This window comes from Carettochelys insculpta, chromosome 2 (assembly GCF_033958435.1).
Source record: "Carettochelys insculpta isolate YL-2023 chromosome 2, ASM3395843v1, whole genome shotgun sequence".
In the NCBI taxonomy this organism is placed as follows: domain Eukaryota; kingdom Metazoa; phylum Chordata; order Testudines; family Carettochelyidae; genus Carettochelys; species Carettochelys insculpta.
Genome location: NC_134138.1, coordinates 243,433,872 through 243,457,899, shown reverse-complemented (window position 1 = coordinate 243,457,899; position 24,028 = coordinate 243,433,872). Strand labels below are relative to the sequence as shown.

The following is a 24,028-nucleotide window of genomic DNA, read 5'->3' as shown; positions in this document are numbered from 1 at the left end:
GAAATGGCCATGCAAATGGCCATTTCGAAGTTTACTAATGAAGTGCTGAAATACATATTCAGTGCCTCATTAGAATGCAGGCGGCTGTGGCACTTCGAAATTGATGCGGCTCGTCCAGACAGGGGCTCCTTTTCGAAAGGACCCCGCCTACTTCAAAGTCCCCTTATTCCCATCTGCTCATAGGAATAAGGGGACTTCAAAGTAGGCGGGGTCCTTTCGAAAAGGAGCCCCGTCTGGATGAGCTGCGCAGCGGTGAGCCACATCAATTTCGAAGTGCTGCGGCCACCTGTATTCTAATGAGGCGCTGAATATGTATTTCAGTGCTTCATTAGTAAACTTTGAAATGGCCATTTGCATGGCCATTTCAAAGTTTTTGGCTAGTGTAGACACAGCCTGAGTGCCTAATAAAAGTTTCTTGCTGCATTCGAAGGGCAGACAGAATAGACTTCTTGCTATGGCATTAAGGAGATAAACCTGACTGTATTAATGGTAAAAAGCAACTACAGAGATATAGCATTTAATAAACCATTGCATAGTCTTCTGACATGCATCTGTCATCACAAGAAGTGAGGAAGAGTTAGATGAATGGTTCGAAAGAAGTATACGTAACTGTGATAACATAAGGTGATGATATTTATTTACAATATGAGAAGAAAAAGAAATTCACCAAACATTCCAAAGTTGACATAGTGAAATTATTAGTCACATTTTGTAAAATGAGGACTCCTGAAGTTAAACTAGTATTAGTACTTATGCCTCTGGTAAGTAAGGAACGCATTTATGCCAAGAATTTTTAGCATAAATGCTTTTGTTACTTGCAAACACTTCAGAATGCTGTATAAAATTGTCAGAACAAATTCCAAATGCTCATGCTGTGTGAAAGGATAGATCTGGAAATTGCTTATACGTTTAATCATATCTACTGAGATGTCATCTGGTTGCTAGTTGTATTAGTAAAAATTAAAAAACAGTTTTAGAAGACTTGAAATTTAAATAGGAAAGTTGATAATTTTAATGGGGACTCTGGAATAAATTAAATTTGATAAATATCTATTGATGCACTATAATGGGGCACTGTTAGAGCTGGTAACTCCAAAATTTGATCCCCTTCCACTTCTGTAAAATTCATTTTGTACTCTATGCTTCTTCCTTCTATGCTTTTTATTGGCTGTCTAAAGAAACAGCATCAGTGATATTAAAACATCAGCAGTTATTCAGGGAATCACCATAGCCCACATGAATGTGCACGTCACACATTCCAGTTTGTTGCACCAGCCATTTGTATTCTTAAAATTGCTTTCTCATTTTAATGTTTTCATATTTCTGAGTTTAATTCTTCTGGTTAATGGAAGAACTAAAGTTTTTGTTGCATTTGTTTCATTCAGAAGTATTTTTAAGGAACAAAAGTGTTTTTAGAAAAAAAATGACTTTAAATGTTTTCACTGCCTATCAGCGGCATAGCTGTAAAGTTGATATTGCTCTTGTAGGGCTTCTGAGCTTAACAAGATGTAGATCTTTACGAAATCTGGGAGTGTTGCAGAAGTCTCCAAAATATCACAAACCGATGTCTTATTATTCAGCCAACCTTATATCTGTGCTGGCATCTCTTCAAATCACAGTGCATGTCTGCATCTCCCTCCATCAATTATCAGTGCTCTTTCTTCAGATACTGCTGCTGTAGTCATGTCTGTTTCTAGTTTCCTTCCTCCACAGTTATCTCCATCTACCAGATCTCGTGCAGTCTTTTTGGATTTCCTGGTAGCAGTGATCTCTTGTTTTGCATAAGCTCTATGAAGTTTCAGCCTCCATTCTGATACGCCATTCTGTTGGTATCACAGCTCTCTGCACAGTTGCTGATACACTTTTCTTTTTAATTTTTAAAGCATCACCATCTATGTTCTCTCCAAGCTGCTCAGCTTCCTATTCCTCTCCATGCATTGGCTATTACGCCTTGTTCAGGTATGTAGCACGGAGAGATCTCTCCCCAGTCTCTGAAACTGCCGTGGTTGTGGGAGAGGGGCCTCTATGTGCTGACCGTAGTTGCTGCAGCCAGAGCAGTTCTGCACTGGGGCCAGTGGGGAAGCAGCCAACACCAAGTCCAGCTCCTAGGCTGGAGGGGGGAGAAGGGGGCTGGAGGGCGGCTACAGGGCTCTCCATGCACTGTTCCTACCCTGAGCACTGTCTCTGCACTCCTATTAGCTGGGAATCAGCTGTGTGTGTTTTATGTGGGGGGGCAGTAGGGCGGTGTTGTGCTTGCAGATGAGAACAGTGCGTGTGGCAGTCTGTGGAGCCTCATGCCCCTCCTGTGCTTCCCCCAGGAGCTGGACTTTCTGGCCACTTCTGGGTTGCAATGTAGTGCCTCAGGACAGGCAGGCACAGGCAGCTTGCCTAAGCATCACTGACCAGTAGCTGCCCAGGCGAGCCTGAGTCTGGCACAGCACCCCCAAATAAACTTTGGCCTCAAAATAAGTAAAGGAAAGACTGAAATCGTGGATTTGAATAGTGCAGAACCAAGAGACATGAATATCAACATCAGGGGCTAGTGCCGAAATCAGGTTTCAGTGTTTAAGTTCCTTAAGGCCTGATTAGTCAGAAATGGAGAAATCAACAGAGGATAGACAGTAAGGCTGTTGTCTGCAGGGAATTCTGGTGCAAGATAAATGAAGTGATTTATGATAAATGATGTCACAGACTACTTAAGGGAGAACTACACAAAACCATGGTAAGACTAGCTTTTCTGCATGGATCAAAGACATGAAACTCCAAAGAGATTCACTTTGAGAACACTTGAAGCTATGAGATGTTTGAGGGCAGTGAGGGAATGACATTGCCAGATCACATGAAGAATGTTATTGGGAGTAAAAACAAGGTCTGTGGTCTCAGAGACAAAGCATGAGAGAGAAGGCATGGGCCTGTACAAAGGATGGATTAAAGGAATCCTCCAAGGGAGGCATTTGAGACAAGAGTTCCTGGGGGGAGAATGAGAAGACAACCAAGGAAGTGGGAGTGTGGAATGCATACGGAGAAAATGTTGGATGGGCATGCCTGGAAAAGATTGATTCAGTGACTGGAATTCAGCTGCCTAGGAAAAGGGGAAGAAGAAGAAAGTAGATAGGCACCGTTGACTTCTGATGGAAGTGTTTGAAAAACAATCCTCAAAATATGTTTAATTCAGCATTCTTATATGTCCACAGACAAATATACAGAAGTAGGTCAAGTGAATAAAAAATAAAATAACAGTTATTAATACAGGAATAACATTACCTATGAGTTGAAATATTGCCTATGACCCTGACCTTGACACACTTTGTCAGATAGAGTTGTAGGTCTGGAAGGGATGTGAGAGGTCTTCAAATTCAGACTCCTATACTCCTGGGAGGACTAAGTATTGTTTCATAAATTTTTGAGATCACAGACCATCAAACAATTAATATTTTTCATGTGGAACACTATGAAAATTTTCTTCAAAAAATATTTGTTAGACCAATAAACAAAAACAAAGACACCAAGAAACAAACAAAAACAAACAAAACCAAACCAAAGCCATGTACAACAAAACCAAAATGAATTAATTTAATTAGGTTTCATAGTAACGAAGAAGTAACATTTCATCTGGTTTTAATAACAGAAAATATTTACCATGAGTGTATGATCACAAAAAAGTGTCAGACACTTGCAGCACACCTGTGAGTTGTTCATGGAAAATCACTGTTCCACAGAACATAGTTTACAAGACACTGATCTCGACTATCACTGACAGGTGTTTGTCTAACTTGCCTTTAAAAATTTCCAGCGATGCAGATTCCAAAACTTCCCTAGGTAATTTATTCCAGGGGTAACTACCCCAGAAGTATTTTTACCCCCTAATTTTCAAACTAAATTATCCTTGCTGCAATTTAAGCCCAATATTTCTTGTCCTATCCTCACAGGCTAAGGAAAATAATTTTCTCCCTCCACCTTGTAGCAAACTTTTATGAACTTCATATAGTTACATGTCACTTCTCAGTCTTTTTCAGACTAAACAAACCCATTTTTTCAACCTTTCTTCATAGGTCATGTTCTCTAGACCTTTAATCATTTGTATTCCTTTTCTCTGGACTTTCTTCAATTTGTCTACATTGTTCCTGAAATGGGGCACCCAGAAATGGACACAGTATGCCAGCTGGGGCCTAATTAGCATAGAGCAGAATGGAAAAATTACTTTTTGTGCCTTGCTTACAACACTCCTGCTAATAGATCCCAGAATCACTGCTTTTTTGCAAGAGCGTTACACTATTCACTTGTTTTAATTGATCCTCAGATCTCTTTCTGTAGTACTCCTTTCTAGGTAGTCATTTCCCGTTTTATATACGTATAACCAATTGTTCCTTCCTAAGTGGAGCACTTTGCATTTGTCTTGAAATAATTTTGTTCTGTTTAATTCAGACTCTTTCTCCAGTTTGTCCAGATAGCTTTGAATTTTAATCCTATCCTCCAAAGCACTTACAATGTCTCCCAGCTTGGTATCATCCACAAACTTTGTAAGTGTTCTGTCTATCCCATTATCTAGATCCCTGAAGCCGCGTCTACACGTGCCGGCTACTTCGAAGTAGCCGCGCCAACTTCGAAATAGCGCCCGCCACATCTACACATGGCGAGCGCTATTTCGAAGTTGAAATCAACATAAGGCGGCGAGATGTCGAAGTCGCTATCCTCATGAGGAGAGGGGAATAGCGCCCTACTTCAACGTTGAACGTCGAAGTAGGGCATGTGTAGCCGATCCGCGTCCCGCAACATCAAAATAGTGGGGTCCGCCATGGCGGCCATCAGCTGAGGGGTTGAGAGATGCTCTCTCCAGCCCCTGCGGGGCTCTATGGTCACCATGTGCAGCAGCCCTTAGCCCAGGGCTTATGGCTGCTGCTGCTGCAGCTGGGGATCCATGCTGCATGCACAGGGTCTGCAACCAGTTGTCGGCTCTGTGGATCTTGTGCTGTTTAGTGCAAGTGTGTCTGGGAGGGGCCCTTTAAGGGAGCGGCTTGCTGTTGAGTCTGCCCTGTGACCCTGTCTGCAGCTGTGCCTGGCACCCTTATTTCGATGTGGGCTGCTTTGGCGTGTAGACACTCCCCTGCAGCGCCTACTTCGATGTAGTGCTGCCCAACAACGTCGACGGCACCAGCCCTGGAGGACGTGTAGACACTATTCATCGAAATAGCTTATTTTGATTTCGCTACATGGAAATAAGCTATTTCGATGTGGCATTCACGTGTAGACTTAGCTTGATGGAGACACTGAACAGAACTGGACCCAGAACTGATCCCTTTGGGACCCCACCTGATGTAACCTTCAAACTTGACTGCGAACCATTAATAATTACCCTCTGAGAAGAGTTTTCCAAACAGTTATGGAACCACCTTATAGTGGGTCCATAAATTGTATTTCCTTAGTTTGTTTATGAGGAGGAATCAAAAGCCTTATTAAAGTCAAGATATATCACATCTATTGCTTTGCCCCGTCCATGAAATTTGTTGCTCTATGAAAGAAAGCTGTCTGGTTGGCTTGGGACAGGGGTCTGTAACTTGTGGATAGGTAGCTGCATTTGACTCTTAAGGACTCCCTTGTGGCTCCCAACACTGTAATTGCAAAGTAAAAACAAAACAAAACGAAAAAACCTTCTGATTATTTTAGATAAACGATGAACATCTAAAAGCCCCAAAATGAAAAGCTCATTTTGAAATAGAAAAGAATATGTGATCTCAAAATGTTGGCTAACTCCCCCTAGTATTCTCCACAGAAAGAGGGAGAGAGAGAGAGAGAGAGAGAGAGAGAGAGAAGGTTGAGGAGTGAAACTCAGGAAGACAGTGATACAAGCACATAAGGTGTGAGGAAATAGAATACATAAAAAGTTAGTGAACATCCTGCAGTAAGCATGGGTCACATTGCAAATCATTGTGCATGCACTGTTCTTAAAATAGGGGTTACAAAAATATAGTTTGATGTTATTTATTAAGGACTGCCTTGTATTCACAGGCATCGCGACTATTGAATTATTGAGTTTTTACTGAACTGAAAAAAATGGCTCTTCTAGCTATTTTGATTTGTATCTGATGAAGCAGGTCTTTGCCCACAAAAGCTTATGCTCCAATATATCTGTTAGTCTCTAACAATGATGTCAAACTAGTGACAAGAGGACCACATGTGGCCTGACCAATTTTTAATAAAACATCTAAGTGAGGGCCGCCTGGTCTCACACCCTTCTCTGTAATGTATGAGCACAGAGGGCGGGACAAACAACCATCCTTTCTCCTTAGGCTGTCCTTGTCTGGTTCAAGTGTATTAAAACCCCAGGGAGCCAAGGCAGAGTTATATGGGGAGGGCGTGTGGGGAGGGTGCAGTGCAAGCCTCATGGGGCCAGGGGTAGTACTTTGAGGGGCAGTGGAAGCCTCAAGAGGCTTGAGGGAGTAGTGCATGGAGCAGGCCAGTGCAAGCCTCAGAGGGGCCTGAGGGGGCTGTGCAATGAGGGCGGCTCTGCAATGGGGAGCAGTGCAGGCCTCAAGGAGCCATGGCATGGTGCAAAGAGTCTGAAAGGTGGGCAGAACACAGTGCAATGCGGGATTGCAGTACAACCCCCCTGTATGTCTGAGAATGAAGCGCTGAGAAATTGGGGGCAGCGTCTAGTGTAAATTGGAGGGTGGGGGTCTATATGGGGAGGTGCGTGCAATGCTTCTCTTCTGGTGGAACTGAAAGGAAATCTCCTTTTTGGACTTTGGACAATAGCCACAGAAACTGTGAGATCCTAAATTGGTCTTTCTCCCTATCACCCCTTCCCCTATTGGGGGCCACCCAGTGCCCCTTTCCTCTCTCTGTGTTTCCTCTATGCAGGAAAAAAATGTTGGATTGTGATGTCTTCTGTGGTCCACTGAAAGGGGGTGGGGAGAGGGGGACTCTCTAACCTCCATATGGAGAGAGAGGCTGCTCTTGGGGCAGGGGAGGAGTTTCACTGTGTTGCACCCACCCTGTACAAAGGTGGGAGGGAAATACATAAAACCAGCCAAAGCATCATTCAAACCTGGTCACAATGATTGACAAAACAAACCCTGTCCAATGGAAATGTTCTAACTTAAGTACTCCCTTAGCGACATAACATCAGGGGTGTTCCATCAGTGAGCTGGTGGTAATCAGTTTCACTCAGCCCTAATCTTCATTCTCTGGGCCTCTACATCTCCATTTCCCTCAGATACCACTTGTGTAAATTAACTCTTGCTGTTGTTCCTGCCAGCCACAAATGTCAAAGCCCATTCATTCATTCATGTTGGTAACTCATGACTTTCCCATGTGGCGAGTTAGCCTCATTTTTACAGATAATGAAATTGACAGCACAGAGATTGCAGAGCTAGCCGTAGAATGTAGGCGTCCTGATATCTGGCTTTACGTGTTCACTGCAAAACCATCTGTCCCTTCTTTCTTTGAGGTGTTCTGGCTTTTCTGATTTGGCTTTTCTTCTTGGTCTACATTTATGATCAGTGTTTTCTGTCTCTTCCCTCACTGCTAAGTGTTTCTTTTCTCTAATTTTCTGAACTATTAATAAAATTATAAACCAATAAAATTAATATTAAATATCACATTCTTAATTAAAATTATTGTATTATAGTCACAAGACATGAAAAATATAAAATATACCTAAAACATAATCTATAATAATAAATAATTATGACTTTCTGATAGAAGTACATTTCCTTTGGTGTCCCTGAAAGCTATCAGTTTTCAAGTGTGTGGCTCTCAGTAGGCTTTGAGTTTGACATGCCTGGTCTATAAAGTGCCACAGGACTTCTCATTGTTTTTGATGATATAGACGAACAGGGTTATCCTTCTGAGGCTTGCTATATTGATTGCCGATATATGGGTTGAGATGATTTGCTCTTGACACATCTATGCTGAGTGTTATATATCACCTTATTATCTACTAGTATATGAAAACTGACTTCTTTATTATTTGCTCCATTATTATTAGGGGAGTGATGTTAAACTGGGTGTTTTGTAATTCCCCAGGTTGTCCTTATTTCACTTTGTAGAGATGGGCACTATATTTGTACTTTTCCAGTCCTCTGAAATCTCTTCCATTCTTCCATAACCTTTTGAAAATAATAGCTCAGACAACTCCTCTGACATCTTCTTGAGTATTCTAAGATGAATTTTCATCAGGTTTGAAGACATCTAACTTGTCAAAGTAATTTTTAATTGTTTTTTCCCTATTAAAGCGTCTAATCCTACCTCATTCTTAACTCACATTCACGAGCTTAAACATGAAGTACTTGCTCACATTTTTAGTAGAAATGGAAACAAAAAGCTTCTGCCATTTCCACATTTTCTGTTATTGTTTTTTCTCTTCATTTAACTAGAGAGACTATCCTGTTCTTGGTCTTCTTTCTTTCTAATGTACTTATAGGATGCATCTTGTTCTTCTTCGAGTAGTGTCCCTGTGGGAGCTCGACTCTGGGTGTCAGTGCATCCTTGTACTGGCACTCAGAGATTCTTTAGTAGGCTTGATTTCCCAGACCATGCATGCACAGTAGCGCATCCTCATGCTATCTGGTACACATGTAGTGTGGGCCCTTCAGTTCTGTCTTTGCTGTCCTTAGCTGAAGATGGAGCTTCGCTCTCTCTCTCTTGCTGAACGACAAGAGATCGTTAGTGTTTGTTCTCCCTATCCAAGTTATTTCTCCTGTTAAAGATCACAAAAGAAAAAAATAGTTTAGTTAAGATTAGTGTTAGAATTAGTTGCAGCATCATCACCATGCCAGACTTTCTAGGCTTCAAGTGATGCACAACATGCAGGGAAGCCATGCTGCATTGCCGTGTGCCCTGCATTAAGAGAGTCTGAGGGGGGGGTCACCAAACCCACTCCTGTACCCATTGCTGCTGCCTTATGGTGAGGGCCAGCAGAGACCAAGCCAACAGGCTCAAGACTTATTTCTATGGCAAGTTCCTCCAACAACCAGCCCTGGAGCAGCCCTCCGCAGAGAAACGATCAAGCATACAGCCTTGGTGCATCCCTCTACTGTGGTCAGCACCCCAACTGCAAAGGCAGGCCCTTCCCTGGTGTGTTCCTGGCTTCTGGCACCAGCATCATGGGCTGTGCCAGTTGAAAAGGCTGCCACAATGTCCCTGGCTCCGGTTAAGCAGGCTAAAGTGGGTGCTCTTGGAGCTGAGCCACCAGCGTTTGGCACCACTGGCTTTGGAGGCCTTTGCTCCTTGGCATAAGATGTCCTCAAAAACTAAGACACTGACCTTGTTGCAGGAACCAGAGCACAAGCAGCACTGTGCCAAGTCTCCACGCCGCTTGCACGAGGCACCAGACTCAGCACCGTGCAAGTCCAGGGCCAAGGCACCACCCCATTCTTGCACGGCACCAGACAAGGCATCGAAGCAGCACTCAGAGTTGCTTTGCTGAAGCCCCTGGCACTGGAGCGTGGCACAGTATCAAAGCAGTGCCATGAAGGTTTGCCACCAAGGGCTCACACAGACCCACCCTTGGCACCACCCAGCTCACTGCACCATGTGTCCCCGGCATTGCCTCCATCCCCATGTTTGTCTAGGCGCTTGGGATTTTTGCATGGCTCAGGGGCCAAACTGCCCACCCCAGGAGGAGGCAGTTCTACCCGAAGGAGTGCCTTTTAATCACAGCACTCCAGCACCATGTACTCCCAGTCGGAAGACATGCCACCTACCATGGCTTACTCACAGCTGCGCCCACCATCGTTTGCACATCACTGTCAGTGGTCATCTTGGCAGGTGTGGTTGCCCCGCTCCCATGCTCCACCAGCACAGTCCACTGTGTCCAGGGACCACCCTGTGTCACTGCAGCCCACCAGGTGGGTGTCATATGCACCATCACAGTGCTCGGAGGCTGAGGATTTCCCTTTCAGAGGGTGAAGGCAGGTCCCCACTCCGTGTCTTCACCAGACAGTGCAGTAATCTGTTTCTCCTCCCCCATGGATGACTCACAGGCTTTCTAGAAGCCATTTTGGCAGGTGGCCCAGGCTCAGGAGAAGGCCCTGCAGGAGGTGCAGCTCAAGTAGTATAGACTTCTCCTCACCCTTCTGCCTCCCCCCTCCTCCAGAATTGTGTTGCCTGTGGATGAAACCATAATGGGCCCCACAGATGTGAGCTGGCAGATGCCAGCAGCCATTCCTCCCACCAGCAAGAGGGATGACAAATGCTATTTCATGACTTCTAAGGATGTGGAGTTCCTGTTCACCCATCTACAACCAAACTTGTTAGTTGTCTGTGCTGTATATAACAAAACCAAATCCTTTCATTCCACTCCTCAGGACAAGGCAAGCAAGAAGTGGGACAACGTGGGTCACAAAGTATCCCTTTCCTCCTTGCTGCAACCTTCTGCCTCACCCTTCACCCCTATCCATTCAGGCTGCGCCACCACAAGTGGCTTCTTCATGGTTCCAGAATGCTGAAATCACATGCTCTGAGGGGATAAAACAGATTCTCATTAACAGCAAATGGGAGTCCACCCCAAATCCTACCTCTGCAAGTGGAAGTGGTTCTCTCAATTGGTGGGCACTATGCCTCCTCACACCACACCCCTTCCTGTCCTACTTGACTATCTGCTGCACCTGCATGAGTCAGGCCCAGTCACTACCTGGGTGCATGCTGCAGCATTGGTGGTGTTCCGTTGAGCGATGGATGGGATCTCTTTCCTTGCCCATCCCCTCACCAAATGTTTTCTGAGGAATCTGCAAAGCACCTTTCCATCAGTAAGCCCTCCGATCCCTATTTGGGACCTTAACCATGCATTCAACTGCCTCATGAAGCTGCCCTTTGAACCCCTGGTGATGTGTTCATGTCTCTACCTGTTGATAAATGTCTTATTTTTAGTTGTCATCATGTTGGCCAGGAGGGTTGAGGAGCTTGCTGCTCTCATGGCTGAACCTCCTGATATGGTGTTTACCAAGAATAGAGTCGCTCTTTGTCCTCATCCTAAGTTCCTCCCGAAGGTTCTGTCTTCGTTTCATATCAGCAAACCTATGCACTTACCTGTGTTGTTCCCAAAGCTGCACTCTGATCCTGCACATTCGGTGTGGCACATTTGGGTGTTTGTTGGGCACGGACCTTCTACATAGGTCACACGGAGCCTTGGCAAAAGTCTCCTAGGCTCTTCCTCTCCTTTGTGGAGTGATCCCAGGGCCTGCCTATTTTGTCTCAATGGTCGTCCCAGTTCATCTCCACCTGTGTTCACACCTGCTACATGCTTCACTGGAAAGAGCTTCCGGGTGCTGTCACTGCCTATTCTACCAGGGCTGTGTCTTCCACCACCACCTTTCTCAAGAACGTACCCATTACAGAAATATGCAAGGTGGCAACTAGGTCTTCTAGCAACACATTTGCACAGCACTACGCTCTTTCATCCTCCATTGCTTTCTCCATTTAAGTGGGTCAAGGAATTCTGTTGACTGTAATCATTACTGGGCTCCAAACCCAGCTCCAAAGTGTGACTACTGCTTTATAGTCAGTCACCCAGAGCGGAGCACCCACTACTCACAGAAGAAGAGGGAATTACTCACTTTATGCAGTATCAGTGGTTCTTCAAGATGTGTGTCCCTGTGGGCACTCCACTTCCCTTCCTCCTTCCTCTGCTTTAGAATGTCCTACTCTATTTGCTAGTGTAAAGAAGGAATGGAGGGGCCTGCACCATGCTTGTGCCAGATTGCAGGAGGAGGCACTATTGAACATGCACGGCATGGGAAATCATGGCGATAGAAGTATCTCTGAGCACCATCATGAGGATGTGGGGGGACACATCTCAAAGAACCATCATTACTGCACAAAGTATGTAACTTCCTCTTACCCTTTATGTCTCTAGATACTTTAATCTTATTTTGTGCCTTACTCTTCCTGATATTTTCCTAAATACTTGTGATAACTGTGTCAGGTCAGTTTCAGCTCACATGCTAGAGAAGCCAGAGAATAGGGTACTCCCAGGCTCAGATGAACCGTTTATATATTCTTCAACACATGAGTCTGCTGTTGAAGTTTCCTTGGCAACAGAATGAAGATTGCATAATACTCTGTGGCACCTGTCTATTCAATTTACAGATTCTTCCCAAAATAATCTGTAAATTAGCTGATTACAATAAAGCAGTTGGTCATCCAGTATTAGAAAGTTTCAGGTTCAGAATACCCTACTTCCATTGTCCGAAGTTGTGTCTGTTTGTGGATACGTGTGTTCAGATAGAAGGTTTGTTCCTTTTTCCTCATTATCCGCAGTTCTCTTCTTTGTATCCAAATAGAAAGAAACAATAATATGAGCCCTAATCTTTTCCTGTGCCTCTTCATTAGTATTGGAGTTTGAGGAATCTTAAGGTTTTGGGCTAACATATGATTTGAAACATACAAGGATGGTATAATTTTTACTTCTAAAACAAGCTCAGGAATATACCTTATATCCTTCACTTCACACCCCCCTCTAATGCTAACATAATGCACATTATGATTAAGATACGCAGTAATGTTTAGTACTAATCTGCTTTAATCCAGGATAGATGCTATGCTATGTGGAATTTTCTCCACCAGGAGTAGCAGAAACATCTTGACAGCATAGCATTGGCTACTCAATTTTCATACTTTTACCCATAGCTCGAACATTAAGCACCACCTTAACTATTTGTGGACTAAAGGCTTCAGGTTTTTGCTGCATAATAATCTTTCATGGATTTTTATTACTTGCTACTTCCTGTTGAAAGCAACTCAGCCCTGACTCTTTTTTTGGATTTTCTTGGTAGTCTTCCAATATTTAGGTGGCAAACTGGAACAACCATCTGTTTCACTTCAAATAAGAAATACGGAGGCACAAATTAAATGTCTCCAAAAGCCAACCATCAAAACATTAGTAGAGGAAGGAGAAAAAACACACTAGCTTTCAAAATAAACCAATTGATGCAATGGAATCTACCCTTCATATAAACAGAGTAGAAACCTTTCAGATCCTATCATAATCTTACCTTCAGAATCCACATTAAATTGACACAGGATCAAAATTTTTCATCATCACCTCATTGGTCCAGTCTTCCAGCACCAAGACCTCCCTGGAAGATTCTTCCTCCTTGAAAAACCCTTCAGTCAGTCTCTGCAGGCAAGTGAACCCTGATAGGAGACTTCAAAGAGCAGAGGAATTCCAACTACAACCTCACAGCAGTGAGCACAGCTGAGCTAGAACTTCAAAGTGAGAACTTCGCTGTCTGTTGGCAAGTTTCATGTTTGACCCACAGGATGATCAAAACTTTCCACCCCCTCACCCTTCTGTTACTTAACATCTCATAAAAAAAGACTGAACTCTCCTGGATTAGGTAGAGAATCAAAGTGAAAATACAGTAGAATACTTGATAAAAAAAATGAGAAGTCCTGTGGCACCTCGTATGCTAACAGAGTTTTTGGAGCATAAGCTTTCGTAGGCAAAGACCCACTTCGGCAGATGCATCAAATAGAATACTTGTTAATTTGCATTAATACCTGGGCAACCAAATGATAATTACCGAAATTCTGGATTAGCAATAAATTGAAGAAAAACAAACATAAAAGCAGGGGTAATGGATGAGAAAATGAACTTTTTTCATTGACCTATTCAACCACAGTATATTTTTAAATGTTTGATACTTTATAACAGATTATTAAATGGGATTAGGGTATTTTGTAAAACAATGAATTTTAGTAATACAAGACCTCATTAGAGCACCTGCTGTTTCGCTGGAATTTTCAAAGGCGTTTGTGAGACTTAAGCATCCCAGATCCCATTGACAGTTTTTCAGTGACAGTTGGGTGCCCAGCTCCGTGAGGTTCCCTTGAAAAATCACAATCTTTGGTACAAGGCTAGTTTTTTAGGATGAAAACCAGGAAATGTTGGCTGATTTGCCTACTTTATGTGAGATTTTAGATGTCTAGTTCTATATTTGCACATAAAGATAACTAGATCTGGGCAAACTGGTTTATAAACATAGCTGAACCTTTGTCTCTAACTTTGAATCTAACCTTTTTATGAGGCTCAGGAAAGTTTAATATTGACTTCTTTTCTCCCCATTACTTTCCATTTTTGTGCATTGCAACATTTTCTGTTTCCTGTCAAAACTGGAAAGTGCTGGAACACCCTAAGTGGGAGCTCTTTCATTACTTTGGTGCTCTCTGAAAGTGGAAGTGCTTCTGAAAATCTAATGAGTAAGCATGTTTATTTTGGGAAATGGTCATGCCAGTCTTGTAGATTGAACATAGGGCTCATATCGGGAAAATAATGCAAGCTTTTATATAATTTTCTGAATCTTTGGAGGCTTCACAGTTATTGTTTTAAACTCAGGGAAAAAAAAGGTGGAAGTACTCCCTAAATACAAGGCTATTCAGTTGAAGCTTTATTAAGCAATCAAACTGTGCAGCTGGAACTAGCTGTGCCGTGACAGTGCAGAAATGCCATGCCATGCCATGCATTTAGATTTGTTCTAGTGCTTCTTATACAGGATTATCTCTAATAGCATTAGTTTGATCAGACATATTGCTTAAATTCAGTGCTAACAAAGACTTAAAACAAAACACAACAGAATCCTTTGAACATTGCCATTAAATTGCTGGCACGGCATCAATCCCCTTAACAATTGCCTGCTTTTCCCATGGCCACAATATCCCAAGATAAAAGGGAAGCACAGCAACAGAGTTATCCATGACTATGATATCTCTACTGGTCTGTGAATTAAAAGCTGCTTGCATCCATCCCACATCTTTATGTAGAATATTTTACAGAAATATAGTAGTTCTTAAGCAAATACTTAAGAAACAAAATGTGCCTAGCTTAACACATCCTTACGTTTAACAGGTATCCAGTTAATAGTTGTAATAGAAGGTATATTATACAACAGTAATGCCACAAATGAACCTCAGAAGATTTATAGGGCAATTTCTTACATAATAATGTTTTTACTGAACATGAACCCATTTCATAATATTAATTAAAAGCAAACAGTAAAGCTAATATTTACATTTAGCACCATCTGCATTTAATGGGTTAAGGCAGGAATTTCTTAAAGGACCTGTAACTAAAATTGTATCTCTTTGTTTTGATATATGTGGGTGGTTTCACAAGTCAGCTGCAATGGATAAGATAATTCATTCAAGAACACTGGTGATAGTTAATTATGTTGAATGATCTCATCTTTATAAATTGAAAACTTTAAATCACAATGAGTAATACATTGGGGTGAACAGTTAGTATAATATTCAATGAAACATCATTTTTAATGTAAACCATTTTATCACATATGTAGGGGGAAAGGCATATACTTTACTTGCTTACTCCAATTTTTTTTATAAAACATAAATTCTTCTTTTATAATACAAACATTTATAAAATATCTGTTATGGGTTCTAGGTAACTTTGCCTTAAATTTAAAATATGATACTAAATTTGTTAGAATAATTGGTGATTTGGATACCAATTTATGGAGCAAACCATGGCACCTACAAATAATCTAGAGTAAATAACGGAAGTGGCTGTATGAAATACATGTTCTTATCTTCTGAACTGCATGGTAAATTTAATTTGGGAAATATCATGTTGAAAGGATAGTAACAGAGAGGAAGCCGTGCTAGTCTATACACTATCAAAACAAAAAGCAGTCAAGCAGCACTTTAAAGAGTAGCAAAATAGTTTATTAGGTGAGCTTTCGTGGGACAGACCCACTTCTTCAGACCATAGCCAGACCAGAACACTCAATATTTAAGTATTGAGTCTGTTCTGGTCTGGCTCTGGTCTGAAGAAGTGGGTCTGTCCCACGAAAGCTCACCTAATAAACTATTTTGCTACTCTTTAAAGTGCTGCTTGACTGCTTTTTGTTTTGATATGTTAAAAGGAGAGATAGCTTCCATCTTTCCTAACTCCACACGACTTCAGTTTAAGAGAAACATTAGGAGGTTGGGACTCTATACTGTAAGGATGTTAAAGAGCGAGTATTCTGGCAACTGAGCAACCGCCAAAATTTCTGTTGGTTACTCAGTTAACCACCCCCTAGCCTGCTGCTCTGCAGTTAAAAGGCTGCACCAGCACACAGGCTAGCTGAGCTTCTGCTCCCTGCTGTGGGGATCAGACTCTTCTCCCTTCCCCTGCTTCTCTTCATTTAGCAGACAGAGAAGAGGGGAAGAACCCAATCCCCATGGCAGGGAAAGAAGATGAGTCAGCTCGGGTGCGGCTCTGCCTTTTAAATGCATAGCAGCAGCAGAGGAAACTGCCTGATCCCTGTGCAATCAGGGATAGAGGCTGAGCCAGCCACACCCTATTTACTTGGGCCGGGTGATAGGGCTACGAGTCTTTATGGGGGTGGGGGTGTTCGACAGTCTGTTGTCTCAGGACTTTTTCTATTTTTTTGCTCAGCAGCTGCTTGTGCAGCTAATAAAGGCCTCGGGAGCACTAATCGATAATCACATGCTTATCTGTTAGTCTTGCAACTGGACTCTCTATTACATCCCTACTACACTTTGGGCCAAACTGTCACTATATATGCCAAAGTTTCATATAAATAGTAAACAGTACATGTGTGCAGAGCTGGTAGTGGTGGATCTCCCGGACACTAAAGTCTCATGGTGTCAGGACAGATGCTTCTCTGGGACCATACAACTTTTTCTAGCTACATGAAATGCTGAAGACTTTATGGACTTTTGAGATGGGAAAGCTCTAGGTTAGAATGAAATTTCGTAATAATTTGCATTGGGCTCTGCAGGATTACAACAAAGGCTGTCCTTTCTGCCTTTGGACACATCTGTGTTAAAATCACAAAGCCCTTTCTCTTCTACGAATACAATAGAGGGTATTAGAATTAGCTGGAAAATAGGTTCGCCCTGATATAAAGTTCCAACTTTTCTTTGAACAATCAAAAACTGAAAAAAAAAATGGCTCAAACTGGAAAATTGTAAATGCTGCCATGGTGCCTTATGGTATTTATAGTTTAGGTGTCTCAGGCCGCCATCTTTCTCTGTAGAATGGACTCTTTGGCTATGTGTACACAAGCCAAAAACTTCAAAATGGCCATGCAAATGGCCATTTCGAAGTTTACTAATGAAGCGCTGAAATACATATTCAGAGCCTCATTAGCATGCAGGCAGCTGCAGCATTTTGAAATTGACGCGACTCCCCCCGCACGACTCGTCCAGATGGGGCTCCTTTTCAAAAGGACCCTGGCTACTTCAAAGTCCCCTTATTCCTATGAGCAGATGGGAGTAAGGGGACTTTGAAATAGCCGGGGTCCTTTCGAAAAGGAGCCCTGTCTGGACAAGCTGCGCGGCGGTGAGCTGCGATAATTTCGAAGTGCCACGGCCGCCTGCATGCTAATGAGGCTCTGAATATGTATTTCAGCGCTTCATTAGTAAACTTCGAAATGGCCATTTGCATGGCCATTTCGAAGTTTTTGGCTAGTGTAGACACGGCCTTTGGCTGAACTGAAACTCTATCAATACAAATAATGTACTTAATGCTGAGCCACCATGGAGCATTATGGCAGCCATCCACTGGCTGGGGAACCTGGCCCACAGAAGAAAATGGAGGCATGAAGTATCTGAATAAAAGTACCTATACCAATATTTCTGAGTTGGAAGTGTTCAGCTTTTGGTTGAAAATCAAAAACTTTCCAGGTTTTTAGGTGTTTAATTTTTAAATGAAAAGTCATTTTTTCCACAGAAAGCAGAATTTGTTGTGAAAATTTTGTTTTGTGAAAGGGTCAATTTTCTGGCCAGTAATCAGTTTTTACTTGTAGTTGCATAGATGCTGAAAGCCCTTGGGTTTGTACATGACAAAGTATTATGGTAAATAGCCAGGGGTCAGCAACCCCTGGCATGGGTGCCAAGAGTGGCATGTAAGCCGATTGTCATTGGCATGTGAGGCGGCAGCTCAGCCCCTCCTCCCTCTCCTCCCCCCATAGCCAGGAGTTTGCTTAGAGCCATGCTGCCTGTGGATTAACAAAAGACAAGCTAATGCTACCTACCATCACCTAAATGGTAAAGCTCTGCACCTTCATTTATTTATTAATGGAGCTGTTGTAAGGAGGACTATTAAGCTGTGTCTACACGTGCACGCTACTTCGAAGTAGTGGCACTAACTTCGAAATAGCGCCCGTCGCGGCTACACACGTCGGGCGCTATTTTGAAGTTAACTTCGACGTTAGGCAGCGAGACGTCGAAGTCGCTAACCTCATGAGGGGATCAGAATAGCGCCCTACTTCGACGTTCAACGTCAAAGTAGGGACCGTGTAGACGATCCGCGTCCCGCAACGTCGAAATTGTGGGGTCCTCCATGGCAGCCATCAGCTGGGGGGTTGAGAGACGCTGCCTCTCCAGCCTGTGCGGGGCTCTGTGGTCACCGTGTGCAGCAGCCCTTAGCCCAGGGCTTCTGGCTGCTGCTGCTGCAGCGGGGGATTCATGCTGCATGCACAGGATCTGCAACTCGTTGTCGGCTCTGTGTATCTTGTGCTGTTTAGTGCAAGTGTGTCTGGGAGGGGCCCTTTAAGGGAGCGGCTGGCTGTTGAGTCCGCCCTGTGACCCTGTCTGCAGCTGTGCCTGGCACCCTTATTTCGATGTGTGCTACTGTGGCGTGTAGACGTTCCCTCGCTGCGCCTATTTCGATGTGGTGCTGTGCAACGTCGATGTTGAACATCGGCGTTGCCAGCCCTGGAGGACATGTAGACGTTATTCATCGAAATAGCCTATTTCGATGTCGCCACATCGAAATAGGCTACTTCGATGTAGGCTTCACGTGTAGACGTAGCCTTAGTGACATTCAAAGGTATCACTGGCACTTGGACCATACATAGAGGTCAAAAGGTCAAATTTTGGCACTCCTTCTCTTCAGGTTGCTGACCCCTAGTCTGTAGTATTCTGACTGTTTATTCATATCCTTTTGTTTACAATAGAAGTAATATTGCAAACATTGCTGAATGAAAATGATGTATGTTTTCATTAAACTTCTGAAATATTTGATATCCAAATGAGAAAGTTAGCAGGCTATATGATCAACTGATAAGCAGTGTAAATATGTGGGTATTTCACCATAATCATAAATTGAATCTTTGCTTTTGAACCGAGACTTAAGCTTTTAGCAAGACGATTGTCAAGAATCAGTTTCTTTATGGTACTTCTACCTTGTGAATAATTCTTGGGTTAGCCTGTTTTCTGGTTCCCTATCTTTCATTTAACCTTTTTTATTGTAAGTGATTCAGAAAAAGAGTTATGATAAAACCATGAAAAATGAACAAATTATTCTGTATGAGAGTCGTGACTCGACTGTGAAAGGTGTGTGTAAAATTACTTAGCAAATAACAAGAATATATTACAATGATGTAAAATTTTGAATTGGAGAAAGGATTCATGGTAATTTTCAATGCGGATTTTTTTTTGGAGTGCATTTTTGATTTTGGATATAGTTTCTTGTACATACAGAAGTAGCTGACACTATTAGCATTAAAAGGATTGACCTTTCTGTAGGTGGAATGTTAGTATAACCTTCCTGGATCCTGTACATTTCAGCACTAGAGTGGTTTACATCCCAAACATCTTGGCATTCTAAATATGATTTACTTTTTTTTCCCATTAAGCAATTGTATTTTAATGCATTTTAGTACAGTCTTAATTCAGCATAATAACATATAGTTAAGCACAATATCAGTTCTGTTTTATACTATACAACAAATTTTGCACAAATCATGCTATCTAGTTAGTGCCCACAGTAGATATATGGGATTTAGAATAATTATAGTAACTTGCTCGTGTTTGTGCAATGTATGAATCACACAAAGGCATATTTACTAGAATTTTAAATGTTATAGTAGCTAGTTCTAACGCAAAATTAGCCAACTGTGAAATCCAACTGTCAAGTGAAATGTCGGAGAATAGTGGGCTGCATTTGACTTTTCAGAATGTGTAGATATTTCCTATTTGATGTTGGATTTCTTTTCCTAGGCACTACCCAAAACAGTCTTTCACTACGGTGGCAGATACACCTGAAAACCTTCGCCTGAAACAACAAAGTGAATTGCAAAGTCAGGTAATTGTTGACTTAGACCTTGTATTTTACTCATATTAGATAATGAGGTCCACTTTTCTATCAGCTTCTTATTGCAGTATTAATGTTCTTTGACATTTTAGTTGAAAAATAGTTTGTATGGCTTTGGGGTAGGGACTGTTTTTTTCCATGTTTGGACAGTCCCTAGTAAAATGGAATCCTGGTTCATTACTAATGTGAAGCATTCTGATAATACAAATAATAAGAATGAATACAAACCATGCCTAACTCAGGGAGCCCACTTCTAATCTTGTTAACTCTGGCACTTACACTTTTCTAATGTCATTGACAACACTTGGATTATTGCTGAGTCAGTCTACAGTAGCAGAATTATTGAATATTTAACTACTCTTAATAGTTACTTGGCCTGGATAACTGCCTAAATGATGGAAGCAGTCCTGGTATGTATTGTATGAATTTATGTATAAAGCTCTTTTAATGCAAGTTGCCATTAAAATGTTACCAATCAGAACTGCCACAACGAGATTAATGAGAGGGATTAAAATTAATAGTAAAAGAAAGATTGAAATGTTGATAATGTATACATAATTCTTTGACTCCATATAAACAAAATATACCTTCCTAGTTTATGTTATTCAGTGATTCATGATCTCCATTTTCCATTGTCATTCAGTTCTTAATATACCTATATATACCTATTATATATATATATATATACACACACACACACACACGCCTATTCTGGGGTATATTTTTATCTTGCTGCAATAAAATTTACTTATAAAACTCTACTCAAGTTATTGTTTTTGAATGTGGCAAAAGCTCAGAAAGCAGAATTGAGAATGTCTTTTAATGTTCTCCTTTTTGGAAGCTCTTTAAAGTAGAATGAATGAAGCAATGGAAATAGTGAAGGAAAATGTTGATGTTAATATTTACAGTAGTTCATTTTTGGAAGATTCTTAGCTTTATTTCTGGCATGATTAAAGTTTGATCTGTGGACCAAATGGGGGCAAATGTAGACATAGCCATGATGTTAGTCACTTCCAGAGGGAGGGTGAGAGACTGACTCCCTCCTTGATAAAATGCTCTTCTATCCTAAAGGAATGTTTCCTGAGTTGGAAAAGAGGTGACAAAAACTTCAAATCTGACTTGTTTTAACTGCTGTTGATATTCGCATACAACTCACTAATTATTAACGATATAAAGCTAAGAACCCCAAACTAGGAGGCAGTTAAGGAAGTTTCTGATGGCTCTTTCCCATAAGCTATGTCTACATGAAAGCACCCTTTCGAAAGGGCAAAAATCGATGTTTGGCGGTCAAAATAGTGGCTGTCAAAAGGGAGCACTTGATGCCATTAGTGGATCGACATTTTGATCCATTCTTTCGAAGTGCCACCATGGTCTTTCAAAAGAGAACATCCACACAGCTCCAAGCCGTCTTTTGAAAGAAGGGAGGCAGGAAACTTCGCGGACAGGTCCCGTGGCCGACAAGCCCTCTTTTGAAAGAAGGGAGGCTTGTGGCACTGTCTACTGAAAGCAGGTGCTGGACATCGATGGTGGGACACCATGGGGTGCTGCATACCATGTGGGGATGGCCTGTGTGTGGCCTGGGACCACCAGTCCTGTATGCGGCCGACTAGCCATTGCGTCACCCCCACCCTGTGGAGCAGGTGCACGCCCTTCTATGTATGGGTGTGGTAATGAGCCACTTTGGCAGATGCTAATGAGGTGCTACCATGAATATGCAGTGCCTCGTTAGCATAGTGACAGCTGTGCATGTTTTGAAAGTGTTCCTTTGAAAATGCACGCCACCCGTGTAGACAGGGGCCCTTTGAAAGGACCCCCGGGACTTTGAATGCTCCTTCTTCCCATTTGGTTTTAAGAAGAAGGGGCTTTCAAAATTGGGGGTCCTTTTGAAAGGCCCCCTGTAGGAGTCCGGGGATGCCCAGCCCTTGGCCCAGGGCGGGGCGGCAACCAAAAAAAGGGTTATAGCACCAGCCCAGCCCCCCCAGTTCGGGGCGGGGCAGCCGTTCACAGTTAGAGTACGGGCCCAGCCCTCAGTTCAGGGTGTGGCAGCAGTTCACAGTTGTAACACAATCCCGGCCCACCCTCAGTTCGGGGCGGGGTAGCAGTTCACAGTTGTAATACAATCCCGGCCCAGCCCTCAGTCCAGGGCGGGGCAGCAGTTCACAGTTTTAATGCAATCCCCGCCCAGCCCTCAGTCCAGGGCGGGGCAGCAGTTCACAGTTTGTAAGGCAAGCGCAGCCCAGCCCTCAGTTTGGGGCGGGGCAGCAGCACAAGGGTTTGGAGTGCAGGCCCAGCACGGGCTTGCCCTGTCAAGGAGAGGGTAGGGGGTCACAGGCCCTCCCACTCCACTGCGACCCGGCCCGGGGCCCTGCGGATTGCTCACACACGACCACGGCGGTGGGGATCCAGGCCGCAACACACTGCCATGGGTTCGGCAGCGTCGTTCCCTGGGCCACTTCCTACCTCTACCTCCACCAGGGGAAGGTTCCAGTCCATCTGGTCAGAGGGTCCCGCGGGCTCGGCCTCCTCCAGATCGTCCACCTTTGGGGGCTCCGGCCAGTCAGTCATGTCCACATCGTTGGGGTAGTCTGGCGGCGGTAGCGCGGTGGGCCCGGGGCGATCCTGGGCCTGAGCGCTACAGGGGTCCACCGGAGCTCCAGGGCAGGCTGCTCCTGGGGCCTTGTGGTCACTCACCCTTGCCGGTCTGGCAGGGTCCAGGGTTTCCTCCAAGGTGGCGGGGTCTCCACCGCCGTGAGGGTCCTGGCAGGTCTGGGAAGTCCGGGTAGGTCCCTTGGGGCATCTGGATCCGTGGCTGGCTTGGTGGGTCGAGGCCACTGGGGGCTTTTTTCTCTGGACCAGCTGGCCGGTAGCGGGCTTTCTGCCCCTGGCGCTGGGGAGTTCGCGGAGGGCCTTCCTCCCTTCCCGGAGGCCCCGGCTTTAATGGGTCCCGAGGCCTGCCCTTGGCCCTTCTAGCCCTAGGCCCCGCCCTCTGAGGGGCAGTCCACTGGTGTTCTGGCTCCGGGCCCGCCCACCAGGGCCTCTGTGCAGCCTCCTCTGCCTCTGAATCAGCAGGAGGCCATAACGGCTCACTACACCCCCCCATCTACACTGGTGGCATGCATTTTGAAAGCGGCACATTTGAAACATGCACGGCCACCGTTATGCTAATGAGGCACTGTATATTCATGGCAGCACCTCATTAGCATCTGCCAAAGTGGCTCATTACCACACTCCCTCTGAAAGGCCGGGGCTAGTGTAGCCATGGCCAAGGAGAACAGCAACAAAGGTTGTAAACAGAAGGGAAAAAAAGAAACAAAGATTGCAGGATCTCATCAACACGCTGTTCTTTAGTGCTCCAGATCACATTTTTGAAAATATTCAGAATGGACAGACTAGAAAAAATATTTTTTAAGATTTCCTCTTGCAACCAAGATCCACAAAGGAATGGGAGATGTACAGAAATTTTCCCTCTAATCATTTATGTCCATGTGTGGAATTTTTCCATTCATGTGTGGACTAAATTTTTTATGTGCACAGAGGCATTTGTGAATATGCACTGCTAGCAGAAACAAAAAAGCTAGATGTGGGCACTCTGCTAATAAGCTGGACAGCATCTGAATCTGTTCTGAGCAGCCACACAGGCACTCAGCTTTGAGGAAACACTGGTGTAAAAGTATCTTCTTTAATGTATTCTATGAGGAAGCAGGTGGAACATTTCGTTAAATCATTTGGCCTTTCTGAAGATAGTCACAAAGATGCTGTTAAAGGGTTCTGGCTATATTTGATGCATATGTTATACCTTAACAAATATAATTTATAAAAGAAGATGTTTCTACCAGAGAATGCAAGAGCCAGCAGAAAATCATGTTTTCAAAAGACATCTGCATACGTTGTCTGAAAACTGATTCTGGAAATGCAAAGCATGAAAATATTAGAGACAGTCTAGTTATTGGCTTAATGGATAAAAAA

The 24,028-nt window shown here is 43.3% G+C and overlaps 1 protein-coding gene across 1 annotated transcript in view; it reads left to right on the top strand.

The window, feature by feature from the left end:
* Positions 1-24,028, top strand: part of NEBL (nebulette) — a 402,240-nt gene that overhangs the window by 105,267 nt on the left and 272,945 nt on the right. Inside the window, exon 3 of the mRNA XM_074984855.1 lies at positions 19,969-20,053. Within this exon, the coding sequence (XP_074840956.1) occupies positions 19,969-20,053 (85 nt within the window). The remainder of the gene's footprint in view (positions 1-19,968; positions 20,054-24,028) is intronic.